Raw genomic sequence first — 14,084 nt, 5'->3', positions numbered from 1 at the left:
TTTCTTTAGAGTGCCCAGTCTCCTGCGGAGCCCGTCTATTCCCCATGGTCCTTACGGAGTACCCAGCATCCACTACGGACTACGAGAAATAGATTTACCGGTGAGTAAAATCTTATTTTTTATTGGGTGTAGCCCAAGCCTCTTCCATGATTTCCGTAAGCTGGTCTGAACTGTTTTGGGACGTTTAAATACAGGTGCCTTGGTTTTTAACACAGGCTCTGCTGAATCTTCTACGGATAGAATTACCTTCATAGCTCTAATTAATTCAGCTATATCCACTGAGCTAATACCATCTTCCTCCTCTTCGTATACCGAAGTAAATAGAATTTTCATCTTCCGATGAATCTTCTTGTATAGCCTGTGAAGGTTTACTTACCATCGGTTTATCAGCTTGTTTCATATGAGAAGCTGCTGGGGGAAATGATATACCGTAGGTAGAGATATGCATGTATGGGTTAATAGTGTACCCCATTCCTGGTAAGGAAGCTGTAGGAATTACCCGTTCAGCTATACTGGACAAGGTCTGTGCAAACATAGCCCAAGGTGGATCTGTCTGTACCTGACGTTGCACAGGGATCTGCCTTGTATTTTGCTGAAAAGCAAAACAATTTGCACATAAACCATCCTGAACCAGATCCTGAGAGGATAATACAGTTTTGCAAGACAAACATGATATGAGTGTTGGTGTTACTGTAAGTGTATCTTCGTCACTTTTTCCGCTCTTAGACATGATAAATAATCTGCACTTTCACAGTGTACTACACAATTTGTGACTGTAATCACTTTAACCTTCTAAAGTGATATCAATCTGACCCTACCCATGCACCGGCATTGAGGATCAGAAGAAACAACTGACAAACATATATTAAAGTCAGCAATCACACTAGCAGTCAGTCACGTTATATATTAGTCATAAGAGCATATTATCAACTACAAACACATTTTAAAGTATGTAGGAGTACATATTACTGAATCCTGTTTTACACAGATCTAACGTATTCAGACACATTTGCGAAGAAAACCACAGTAAATGTACACAGACTCATATGCAATAGGCACTTAACTATTCATACTGAACAAGTAGATAAAAATTTAGTGCTGTATAGCCCTTACTCAGAGTGGAATACAGGGAGACTCACCTCGCTTCCACGATCGATCAATACTTAGCGAACACTGATTGGATCCAGACGCTACTAGTGTACACTGTCGCTCCGGGAACCTATAGTGAACATAGACGCACCGGTCACATAGCCCAATGCTGCGACCAGGTCTCCTCGCGGTAGCGCTTAGTGAACACAGACGCAGCGGCCTATGCTATGCTGCGACTGAGTCCCCTCGTGGTAGCGTCTGGGACGGAAGCGAGAAAACAGTTCATGGCGGGAGACTCTGCGGAAACTGGTCATGAACCGGGGAGGAGGGGCGACCAGGAGAGCGTCTAACTCCCCGTGCTGACATCAACCCTAGGGATCGCGGCCTCATACTATTCCTGGTGCCTAAGATCCCTAAGTCCTAGCGCTGGTGCACCCACGGTGGCAGCCGCGTCAGCTACCGTTTGGTAGCCTCCTCATAATACAGTGTGGCTCTGTCCGTATTCCATCTACTAAGCGGAATCGATGCCTTACCTTCTATCCGTGCTATGGCCACAGCCTGGTAACGTCTGCTGGACCTGCTAGTATAGCCGACACAGACGCCCGCCGAAACAGCACTGTACTCGTGGGTAAGCGTTGTCGCTGCCCGGCGGAGAGTTGTTGGAGCGACTCTTTCTTAGCGTATAAGACGCGGTTTAGAAAAGATCACTCAAAAAATTTGTAGGACTAAAAAATAACATAAGAAACCTAAAGGCTGCTCAAAGGAACAGCAGCCCTCTGACCATGGTCCGGCTCCTGCCGCACCAAACAAAAAACGGATTTACCTGAGCCAGTGGGCGGATATATATGGACGGGCCCGTTGCATCCTGGCAGGCCTGAAAGCTTTTGATCGTTTGGTGCCAATCCGCCGATGCTCCATCATATTCCATTGTTATCCTGTGGATAACCTGTGGACCCTGCCAGAGAAAAAAGTAAAGCTCTCACCTTGGGATACAGAGAATGGAGGGTTCAGTTCTGCCTCCAGGATCTCTTCCACCTCACAGAAGGGATTCTCTCCAAATATCAGTGTGTACAGAGTTACCCCTACAGACCACATTTCCAGCTCTGGGCCTGGGTACCTGAAATCACATTCCACATAAGGACAATTTATTCATTTATTATAGGTAATAAATACTATGTAACATCATTTAAAAGAACCTAAGTTTGCTGACCACAGGTCACATTACAGAAGAGATAAAAAGAGATCATCTCACATGTACTGTGCACCGGGAAGTATCGCCAGGGGAGTCACTGTCCCATCTAGGCTGTTTGTAAGATCAGTCAGATATGCACTAATAGGTGAACAGTGTCTAAGTAGACAAATCAATAGGCTGACATGTATTAGGTCGACACTTTTGTGTGTGTGTGTGTTTATTTTAGTCCAAATCTAACACTAACCCATCCCCTAGTGCCTAACCCTAACCAACCCACTAGTGCCTAACCCTAACCACCCCCTCCTGTAGTATAACCCTAATCATCCTCCTCAGTGCCAAGCCCTAACCTTCCCCTCTGGCAGCCTAACCATGGAGAGAGAAAAACATGTCAATATTTTGAATGTGTCGAATTTAAGAACTGTCAACCATTTGTCAATCTTTGGTCACTGTCTACCTAATGCATGTTGACCATGTATTGTCGGCCTTTTGATTGTTGACCTAGATATCATCATTCTTTCAACAGGATACCGATCAGTCATAGAGGAAATAAACAAACAATACAGGGATCAACAAAAAATGTATAAACTCACGGGTTTCCGAGTAGCACCTCTGGTGCACAATATTCTGTGGTGCCGCAGAATGTCAGGAACAGTTTTCCAGGATGTAAATGGACCGCAGAACCAAAGTCAACCAGCTTTATTGTGAAGTCAGGAGCAATTATTATATTTTCATCTTTAATGTCACGATGTAAAATATAGTGACTGTGTAGATACCCCACAGCTGACACCAACTGGAATGAGTGAATTAAAAAAAAAAAAAAATTATAACAAAACCCTCACACGTTCAAGGGTTTTTTTTTCAATCCAACATGTTCCTATTTATTCCAAATTAAAATCAACGCAGTGTATCACAACAGGGATCCTTATTCAGTAACGTGGTGACGAGAGCAATGGGTGATGTGGCCAGTAACAATGGACCATTTTCACTAATTAATGTTCTCACTAAATTACCTTTGCCTTTAAATAAGAAAATACTAATACAATTTACGGACATGTTTTAACCATTATATGTGAGGATACAGCCAGAAGCCCTTGTAAGCACATCCAAAAAACGTTATCTTGTCAAGCTCATCTACAAAAACCCCAAAAGTAAGTGATCTCACCTGTCGAAAGATATAACTGGCAAGAGGTTCATCCAAATTGGGCTGATTATCAATAAAGTCAAAAAGGTCAAGAGCGTCGCCATGGAGCTCCATCACTAGTTGAAAGAATGTGGAATTCTCAAAGACCCCCAGGACCTACAATGTACGGTAGGAATAATACGTGAAAAATTAACAAACATAGAAATATTGACTCTGAATTCCATTTCTGCATTAAAGTTGAACATATGTTCCCCAGATTGCCACTCATACTGTAACGGAGTCTGAGATCACCGGAGGTGCCGGATGATCTTTGATGTTTTTTTAAAGGAGCAATCACTTAACAAGGTTCGAGATCGGCCGTCATCCTGCACCTCCAGCAATCCCGGACTAAATTACATCCTGCCCATTAAGTTCCAAAATCAGTATGTGCTTCCAGAGCTCAGGACCACCACAGTCAGGGAGAACTAACCAAGAGTGCAATGACACATTTGTGCTCCCATGTTGATCACAGAAACATGATCAGCACACCTTGCAGTGTTAGTTTGAAGCCCCCATTCTGGTGCTGAACAAGGAAGCAGCATGGAGCAATGGCTGGGCCATTTTTTAAGCAGTGTGGTCCTGGTATGGATACCTCACAGTTCTACTAGTCTGATGGCCAAAGTTAAACTATAAATCCAATTTGGAAAAGTTTATACTTATACAACCCAAGCAATCCTTGCTTCTAAATGATTATGTGAATAAGAGATGGCAAAAACTTAACAGCAAAATAAACTCACCCTAATAATATTGGGGTGCTGTAACCTGGACAAAATAGCAATTTCCTGAGTGACTCTCCCCAGTTCAGTGTCCTGCACCCAACAGTCATCTAGCACTCGATCCTTACGGATAAATTTCACTACAACCTATTGTGCGGAAAAGGATCAAACAAAAAACATATATAACAGCACAGCTGTCCGTTGATGGCAAAGTGACACTACAAGTGCATTTATTCCCTCCTCTACAACTTTTACTTGTATACAGTCACAAACTAACTAAACATGAACTAATGTTATATTCTTCTTCTTCTTATTATTATTAAAATGAAAAGTTGTTTTAAAATAGCAAAGAAATGCAGGTACCTCTAACCCTAATGCCTGTTTTTTGGCAGCGACTTACAGTATTAGGGGGAAAACTCTGAAGTATGGTACCAGTTGCCCCTTATTGCATTACATGGCTCTAAAACCATGAACAAGGAAGCCACTTAGGTAAATCATAAATAATAAAACACTGTACACTTGCTTACACATATTGATTTACTCAGCTGAGAGACAAGAAACAGACCCCATGGCAAGGAGCAGTCACACTATATACCTTCTGGGGAGTTTCATTTGATATCTCTGCTCAGCTGACTAAAGGGGGGTACTCACGGAGCGATCGCTGCTTAAAATCTAAGCAACTTGACTAGATCTTAGATTTTAAGCAGTGATCACTCCGTGTGTACCCCCACAGTGATAGCGATGCGCGGGCCAGTGCTTCGCTATTGCAGGTGGCACGCTCAGCACACATCGCGCTGTGCTGCGCGGGGGGGGAGGTGTGCTGAGCGGGTCGCTCAGCACACATCTCTCCCCAAATTGGCACGTGAAAACGGCCCTTAAGGAGTGACTTGTACATTATAGCTGCCATAGAGTTTGAAAAGGAAATTTATTTGGTCTTCAGGGCTCTGTGCCCTCCTTATCTAGATGACCAGATAGCACAAAGCATGTATAACAATAATGGTATCAATTACTAATACGTATGAAGGGTACCACAGGAAAGCAGTGGTATTTTCATAACTGAAATCCCCACATTCTTCTTGCCAAGCAGATAGGAAATCAAGGAGGGCAATTATGCTTTTCGGTAGGCAAAGGTTCCTCACAGCAGTGAGCTGCTGCTCCAGGCTTAGATATTTCTATAAAGAGCATTTTATGGATAGCACACATTAATAAAAATATACTAGTTGACTGATCTAAAAAAAACCCCTCACTTATCATGGACAATGAATACAGAAATCTGAGTATAAACACTAACCTCCTTTGCATCTTCCCTGTCTTTTGCAGACCACACAAAGCCAAAGGCTCCTTTTCCAAGAGGAAAGAGTGTCTCATATTGTTGGTCATACGGGCCGTCACAGGCGCCTAACGTCTGGAGATCCTGTATCTCTGTGCACTGCCCGGCTTCAGCGTTGCTGCGGATCAGCTACAGGAAGCAGGAGAGTAAGATCTTTTTTTCGATTTTTTTTTTTTGTTAAATAGAGTTTATTTAAAGTTTTGCGATTACAGAAGAAAAAGAAAAAAGAAGAAAGAGAAAACAATTTGGCAAATAGAAATGGAATTACTGCAGTGGCGATAATAAACAATTCAGGGCCTAATTCAGAGATGTACATAAACATCGGGTTTACGTATATCTCAGATGATTTTGAGCACATCTGGGGCTGCAATGAGGATTGCAGTGCCCCAAACCCTGCAGCATATGTGACATGCTGCCCGAGTTTGGGGGCGGAGACAGGAATCATAACAGGAAACGTGAGGTGTCAATGCTAACCATTACACCGTCCGTGCTGCCCCAGATGGTCCGATACTGCACCTTCAGATGCAGCAGGGGATCAGAGAAACCGGCAGGAGGCTTCTATTTAGACAAGACACCTCCTCCGATATTAGCATATCATCACACAGCTGTTGTATACAAAGACGCAGCAGCTGTTGTAAAGTGTTCATCTCTAAGTCAGGCCCATATTACCATAAAAAGAATAAACATACTGCGCGTAATACAGTATATGGAAAGGTATTAAGTCAAACATATATAGAAGACACAAAGTAAACTATACGTTGTTAAAAGGCCTGGTTGCAGTGAAACGCTCCCTCTTGCCATCATCAGAGGATAGAACATCTAGAAGAGTAGCGGTAGCGTAAGGAGATTCCAACCAAGAGCCCCTTGTTAAAACTGATGTGTTCAAATTTTAAGAAAGCATTTTCCCCATGTAGAAAAACTTTGTATATTTATTTTCTGAAAAATTTGCAATGAGAATAATTTTCAAAGGGGATGAGGTACAGACAAGAGCAGAGTACACAACAAAGAAAATCAGGTAACAAATAAAAGTAATAAAGTCATATTAAGATACATAAATTAATTTACATCAATACAAATAAGCCAGAGGTGGGAGGGTGTAAGCTGCTCAGAAGCCATAGGAGAATGGAGAAGCAGCTCCATAATGACCTAGCCAGGGAGTCCAAATAGCCAAAAAGTATTCTGTGTTATAGATATTACAAGATATATACACGTTATATAGACAAACCATACTTTTTCAGCAATGGAACTGAATTTGTCTTTTTCCAGGAGGAAGAGCTCGGACCGTACGCGACATTAATAATATGCTATATTAAGCGCTATACTTATTATGCAGTGCTTTTTGGCTGCTGAATTTAAATAGGCAATTATATTCAGGTGTATTTTGTATTGAATATAAATGGCCTTTCCAAATTAAGCCTCTGGAAGTGAAGAAGACACAGACCTTTCTTGGTTCCTTTCCTACCTATCTAATCGCTCCTTCAGTGATCGCTTCTCTGAATCCACCTCCTCTTCGCTACCTCTATCAGTTGAAACACCGCAAGGCTCGGTCTTAGGTTCTCTGCTTTGCTCAATCTATACCTCATCTCTAGTAAACTAATCCGCTCTTTTGGATTTCAGTATCATCTGTATGCGGATGATACTCAAATCTATCTATCCTCCCCAGATTGGTCTCTATCTGTATTGGTCCGTGTTACTGAATGCCTTCCTGCCGTTTCATCTTGGATGTCATCTCGCCACCTCAAACTTAATATTTCCAAAACAGAGTTAATTATATTTCCACCGGCCAATAGTTACCACCCTGATATCTGCATCACTGTTGAGAACTCGACAATCAATCATACCCCACAAGCTCGCTGCCTAGGTGCCATACATGACTCTGAACTGTCCTTTGTCCCCCACATTCAAACTGCTTCAAAATCATGTTACAAGCATCTAAAAATAGGATATTAATTACATACCGGTAAATCCTTTTCTCGTAGTCCATAAGGGATATTGGGGAGACTTAGTACGATGGGTATAGACGGGGTTCAAAGGAGCCGGTGCACTTTAAATTTCTTCACTGGGTGTGCTGGCTCCTCCCCTCTATGCCCCCTCCCACAGGCAGTTATAGGTAAAACAGTGCCCGAAAGAGAAAGGACATATCTGAGAGTAGGAACATAACAATAATGAGTGGTGAGATTTACACACCAGCATACCACAACATAAAACGATCAGCAATGGCTGGTAACAACAACAGCAACAGCTGAACAGTTAACCATAGAAAGAGAACCTGCAGAAAAGTCAACGCACTGAGGCGGGTGCCCAATATCCCTTATGGACTACGAGAAAAGGATTTACCGGTAGGTAATTAAAATCCTATTTTCACTAACGTCCTAGTGGATGCTGGGGACTCCGTAAGGACCATGGGGAATAGCAGGCTCCGCAGGAGACTGGGCACTCTAAAGAAAGATTTAGTACTATCTGGTGTGCACTGGCTCCTCCCTCTATGCCCCTCCTCCAGACCTCAGTTAGAATCTGTGCCCGGCCAGAGCTGGGTGCTCCTAGTGGGCCCTCCTGAGCTTGCTAGAAAAGAAAGTATTTTGTCAGGTTTTTTATTTTCAGAGAGCTTCTGCTGGCAACAGACTCTCTGCTACGAGGGACTGAGGGGAGAGAAGCAAACCTACTCACGGCAGCTAGGTAGCGCTTCTTAGGCTACTGGACACCATTAGCTCCAGAGGGATCGAACACAGGTACCTAACCTTGATCGTCCGTTCCCGGAGCCGCGCTGCCGTCCCCCTCGCAAGGCCAGAAGTACAGAAGCAGCAGAAGCAAGAAGACATCGAAATCGGCGGCAGAAGACTCCTGTCTTCACTTAAGGTAGCGCACAGCACTGCAGCTGTGCGCCATTGCTCCCACAGCACACCCGCACACTCCGGTCACTGTAGGGTGCAGGGCGCAGGGGGGGGCGCCCTGGGCAGCAATTAAGATACCTTTTGGCAAAATTATACATATATACAGTCAGGCACTGTATATATGTACGAGCCCCCGCCATTATTTTTACACAGAAACGGGACAGAAGCCCGCCGCTGAGGGGGCGGGGCCTTCTTCCTCAGCATTCACCAGCGCCATTTTCTCTCCACAGATCCGCTGAGAGAAGCTCCCCAGGCTCTCCCCTGCAATAGAAGAGGGTAAAAAGAGAGGGGGGGGGCATATAAATTTGGTGCAAAAACAATATATACAGCAGCTACTGGGTTAACACTAAGTTACTGTGTGATTCCTGGGTCATATAGCGCTGGGGTGTGTGCTGGCATACTCTCTCTCTGTCTCTCCAAAGGGCCTTGTGGGGGAACGGTCTTCAAATAGAGCATCCCCTGTGTGTGTGGTGTGTCGGTACGTGTGTGTCGACATGTCTGAGGTAAAAGGCTCCCCTAAGGAGGAGATGGGGCAAATATGTGTGTGAGAGGGTGTCTCCGTCGACAACGCCGACACCTGTTTGGATATGTGTAAGTGCTGAGGTGAATTTATTGCACAAAAGATTAGAGAACAGACAGGAAATCTACCCATGTCTGTCCCTATGTCACAGAGACCTTCAGAGTCTCACAATGCTCACTATCCAAAATAATAAACACTGATATCGACACGGAGTTTGACTCCAGTGTCGACTACGATAATGCAAAGTTACAGCCAAAATGGCTGAAAGGTATTCAATATTTGATTATTATTATCCCTGACACAAGGGTACACATGTTAAGGGGAAGAAAGCTGAGGTAAATTTCCCTCCTCTCATGAGGAAAAAGAGCAGGAATCTCCAGACAAGACTGCAGCTTCCCACAAGAAAATTCTCAGGCAGTATACTTTCCCCACTATGGCCAGGATGTGATGGGAATCTTCCCCTAGGGTGTCACGTTTGCACAGAAGGTAGCACTAGCTATTCTCAGGAATCCTGCAGATAGCGTGCACATTCTAGTACGCTACTCAGACCGGCGATTGTGTCAGCATGGGTTTATAGCGCGGTGGCAGCGTGGACAGGTACCTTATCAGCAGAGATTGAGACCCTAGTATGCATATAGATATATATATATATATATATATATGTATATATAGAGATATATATATATTGAAGATGCTGTCTTAAGAGATTGGGCATGTTTATATATATATATATATATATATACCTAAGAGACATGAGTATACTGGGTCCTAGAGTCAAAGCTATGTCGATTTCTGCTTGACGTGTCCTGTAGAATAAGCAATGGAACAGCTAGTTCCCAGGGAAGTCCTCCCCGAACTCTGAAAAAAATCGACCGCATGTCGCTGGAGTTCCGCAGGCAGAGCTAGGCCCGGTGGGGGCACGCTTTCGTAAGTTCAGCCACAAGTGGGTTCACTCCCTATTAGATCCCTGGGCAATAGATGTTGTGTCTCCGGGATACAAGCTGGATTTGGAGAAGATGCCTCCTCACTGACGGCCCTGCCGGCTTCCCCCTGCGAGAGGATAACAGGGTTAACTGCAATTCACAAGTTGTATTTTCAACAGGTGGTGGTCAAGGTTCCCTTCCTTCGACAAGGAGGGGGTTATTATTCCACCAGGTTGTAGTCCCGAAACCGGAAGGTTCGGTCAGACCCATATTGAATTTAATCCCTGAACATATACCTGGAAAGGTTCAAGTGCAAGATGAAATCGCTATGAGCGGTCATTGCAAGCCTAAAAAAGGGGGAGATTTTATGGTGTCTCGGGGCAAAAGGGATGCATACCTTCGTGTCCCCATTTATCCACCTAATCAGGTGTACCTCAGAATTGCGGTACAGAATTGTCATTACCAATTTCTGACGTGGCCGGTTGGTCTCTCCACGGCCTGGAGAATATTCACCAAGGTAATGGCGGAAATGATGGTGCTCCTGCGGAAGCAAGGTGTCACTATTATCACGTACTTGGACGATCTCCTCATAAAAGCGAGATCAAGAGAGCAGTTGCTGAACAGCGTATCGCTTTCTCCGGAAGTGAAACGGCAACACGGCTGGATTCTATATATTCCAAAGTCGCAGTTGGTTCTTACAGCTCATCTGCCTCTTCTAGGCATGATCCTAGACACAGACCAGAAAAAGGTTTATCTCCCGATAGAGAGAGCTCAGGAGCTCGTGACACTGGTCAGGAATCTATTAAAACTAAAACAGGTGTCAGTGCATCACTGCACTCGAGTCCTGGGAAGGAGGGTGGCATCATACGAGGCCATTCCCTTCGGCAGGTTCCATACCTTCCAATGGGACTTACTGGACAAGTGGTCCGGATCACATCTTCGGATGCATCGGTTAATCACCCTATCCCCCAGAGCAAGGGTGTCTCTCCTGTGGTGACTGCAGAGTGCTCACCTTCTCGAAGGTCGCAGATTCGGCATTCAGGACTGGGTCCTGGTGACCACGGATGCAAGCCTCCGAGGGTGGGGGGCAGTCACACAGGGAAGAAATTTCCAAGGGCTGTGGTCAAGGCAGGAGACTTGCCTTCACATTAATATCCTGGAACTAAGGGCCATATACTATGCCCTAAGTCAAGCGGAGACCCTGCTTCGCGACCAACCGGTTCTGATCCAGTCAGACAATATCACTGCAGTGGCTCATGTAAACCGCCAAGGCGGCACAAGGAGCAGGGTGGCGATGGTAGAAGCCACCAGAATTCTTCGCTGGGCGGAGAATCACGTAAGCATACTGTCAGCAGTGTTCATTCCGGGAGTGGACAACTGGGAAGCAGACTTCCTCAGCAGGCACGACCTCCACCCGGGAGAGTGGGGACTTCACCAAGAAGTCTTCACGCAGATTGCAAATCGACGGGAACTGCCACAGGTGGACATGATGGCGTCCCGCCTCGACAAAAAGCTAAAATGGTATTGCGCCAGGTCAAGGGACCCTCAGGCGATTGCTGTGGACGCACTAGTAACACCGTGGGTGTTCCAGTCGGTCTATGTGTTTCCTCCTCTTCCTCTCATACCAAAGGTGCTGAGAATTGTAAGAAAAAGAGGAGTGAGAACAATACTCATTGTTCCGGATTGGCCATGAAGGACTTGGTACCCGGAACTGCAAGAAATGCTCACAGAGGACCCATGGCCTCTGCCTCTCAGACAGGACCTGTTGCAACAAGGGCCCTGTCTGTTCCAAGACTTACGGCGGCTGCGTTTGACGGCATGGCGGTTGAACGCCAGATCCTAGCGGAAAAAAGGCATTCCGGATGAAGTGATTCCTACGCTGATAAAGGCTAGGAAGGACGTGACAGCAAAGCATTATCACCGTATATGGCGAAAATATGTGCTTGGTGTGAGGCCAGGAAGGCCCTACAGAAGAATTCCCGCTGGGTCGATTCCTGCACTTCCTACAGTCAGGAGTGACTATGGGCCTAAAATTAGGGTCCATACAGGTTCAGATTTCGGCCCGATCCATTTTCTTTCAAAAAGATCTGGCTTCACTGCCTGAGGTTCAGACGTTTGTTAAGGGAGTGCTGCATATTCAGCGCCCTTTTTTTCCACCAGTGGCACTTTGGGATCTTAACGTGGTGTTGGGTTTCCTGAAATCCCACTGGTTTGAGCCACTTAAAAATGTGGAGCTAAAGTATCTCACGTGGAAAGTGTTCATGCTGTTGGCCTTAGCTTCGGCTAGGCGTGTGTCAGAATTGGCGGCTTTGTCATGTAAAAGCCCCTATCTGGTTTTCCAGATGGACAGGGCAGAATTGCGGACTCATCCGCAATTTCTGCCAAAGGTGGAGTCATCTTTTCATTTGAACCAACCTATTGTGGTGCCTGCGGCTACTTGTGACTTGGAAGATTCCAAGTTGCTTGACGTAGTCCGGGCTTTGAAGAATTATGTAACCAGAACGGCTGGGGTCAGGAAGACTGACTCGCTGTTTATCCTGTATGCATCCAACAAAGTGGGTGCTCCTGCTTCAAAGCAAGCTATTGCTCGCTGGATCTGTAACATGATTCAGCAGGCTCATTCTGTGGCTGGATTGCCGCATCCAAAATCAGTGAAAGCCCATTCCACAAGGAAGGTGGGCTCTTCTTGGGCGGCTGCCCGAGGGGTCTCGGCATTACAGCTTTGCCGAGCTGCTACTTGGTCGGGTTCAAACACATTTGCAAAATTCTACAAGTTTGATACCCTGGCTGAGGAGGACCTTGTGTTTGCCCATTCGGTGCTGCAGAGTCATCCGCACTCTCCCGCCCGTTTGGGAGCTTTGATATAATCTCCATGGTCCTTACGGAGTCCCCAGCATCCACTAGGACGTTAGAGAAAATAAGATTTTACTCACCGGTAAATCTATTTCTCGTAGTCCGTAGTGGATGCTGGGCGCCCGTCCCAAGTGCGGACTTTCTGCAATACGTGTATATAGTTATTGCTTACTAAAGGGTTATGTTATGTGGCATCAGTTGAGTGATGCTTGTTTGTTGTTCATACTGTTAACTGGGTAAGGTTATCATGAGTTATACGGTGTTGATTGGTGTGGCTGGTATGAGTCTTACCCTGGATTCCAAAATCATTTCCTTGTAATGTTAGCTCTTCCGGGCACAGTTTCCTTAACTGAGGTCTGGAGGAGGGGCATAGAGGGAGGAGCCAGTGCACACCAGATAGTACTAAATCTGTCTTTAGAGTGCCCAGTCTCCTGCGGAGCCCGCTATTCCCCATGGTCCTTACGGAGTCCCCAGCATCCACTACGGACTACGAGAAATAGATTTACCGGTGAGTAAAATCTTATTTTCTCTAGCATCCATGAGGGATACTGGGGAGACTTAGTACGATGGGGACGTCCCACAGCTTCCAGAACGGGCGGGAATGTACAGAGACTTCTGCAGCACCGCCTGCCCAAACTGGATATCCTCTTTGGCCAGGGTATCAAACTTGTAGAATTTTATAAAAGTGTCCTTCCCCGACCAGGTAGCAGCTCGGCATAGATGCAAGGCCAAGACTCCACGGGCAGCCACCCAGAAAGAGCCCACCAATCTTGTTGAGTGGGCCTTCAGAAACTGTGGAACAGGTAAGGCTGCCAACAAACAGACCTGTTTCATAGTAAGTCTAAGCCAACGAGCAATGGACTGCTTTGAAGCAGGACAACCCATTTCCTGCGCATCATAGAGCACGAACAAGGAATTGGTCTTTCTGATCAGAGCTATTCGCTTGACACTGATCTTCAAGGATCACACAGCACCCAATGCCTCCGGAGGAGCAGAAGTGCCAGAACTTGACAGAACCACAATAGGTTGATTCAAGTGGAACGCAGAGACAACCTTCGGCAGGAACTGCTGCCTAGTCCAGAGCTCCGCTCTGTCCTCATAAAAGACCAAGAAAGGGGTTTTACACGATAAGGCCCCTAATTCTGAGACACGCCTAGCAGAAGCCTGGGCCAATAACATCACCGTCTTCCACGTGATGTATTTGTCTTCTACCATCATCAGAGGTTCAAACCAGGAGGACTGTAGGAATTCCAACACAATATTCAAATCCCAGGGTGCCGTGGGCGGCACAAAAGGAGGTTGAAGGTGAAGCACCTCTTGCAAGAAGGTCTGAACTTCCGGAAATACTGCCAATGTCTTCTGGAAGAAAACTGAGAGGTCTAAAATCTGG

The 14,084-nt window shown here is 45.5% G+C and overlaps 1 protein-coding gene across 5 annotated transcripts in view; it reads right to left on the bottom strand.

The window, feature by feature from the left end:
* The window catches only part of PASK (PAS domain containing serine/threonine kinase), a 351,902-nt gene that overhangs the window by 31,815 nt on the left and 306,003 nt on the right, over positions 1-14,084 (bottom strand). For all 5 annotated transcript variants that reach the window (XM_063915754.1, XM_063915758.1, XM_063915756.1 and 2 more), the window contains 5 exons: positions 5,469-5,636; positions 4,199-4,324; positions 3,444-3,578; positions 2,872-3,071; positions 2,073-2,206 (listed from right to left, as the gene is read on the bottom strand). In XM_063915754.1, the coding sequence (XP_063771824.1) occupies positions 2,073-2,206; positions 2,872-3,071; positions 3,444-3,578; positions 4,199-4,324; positions 5,469-5,636 (763 nt within the window). The remainder of the gene's footprint in view (positions 1-2,072; positions 2,207-2,871; positions 3,072-3,443; positions 3,579-4,198; positions 4,325-5,468; positions 5,637-14,084) is intronic.

This window comes from Pseudophryne corroboree, chromosome 4 (genome assembly GCF_028390025.1).
Source record: "Pseudophryne corroboree isolate aPseCor3 chromosome 4, aPseCor3.hap2, whole genome shotgun sequence".
Classification (NCBI taxonomy): Eukaryota; Metazoa; Chordata; class Amphibia; order Anura; family Myobatrachidae; genus Pseudophryne; species Pseudophryne corroboree.
Note: the sequence above shows the minus strand (reverse complement) of the source record. Positions and strands in the feature narration are given on the sequence as shown.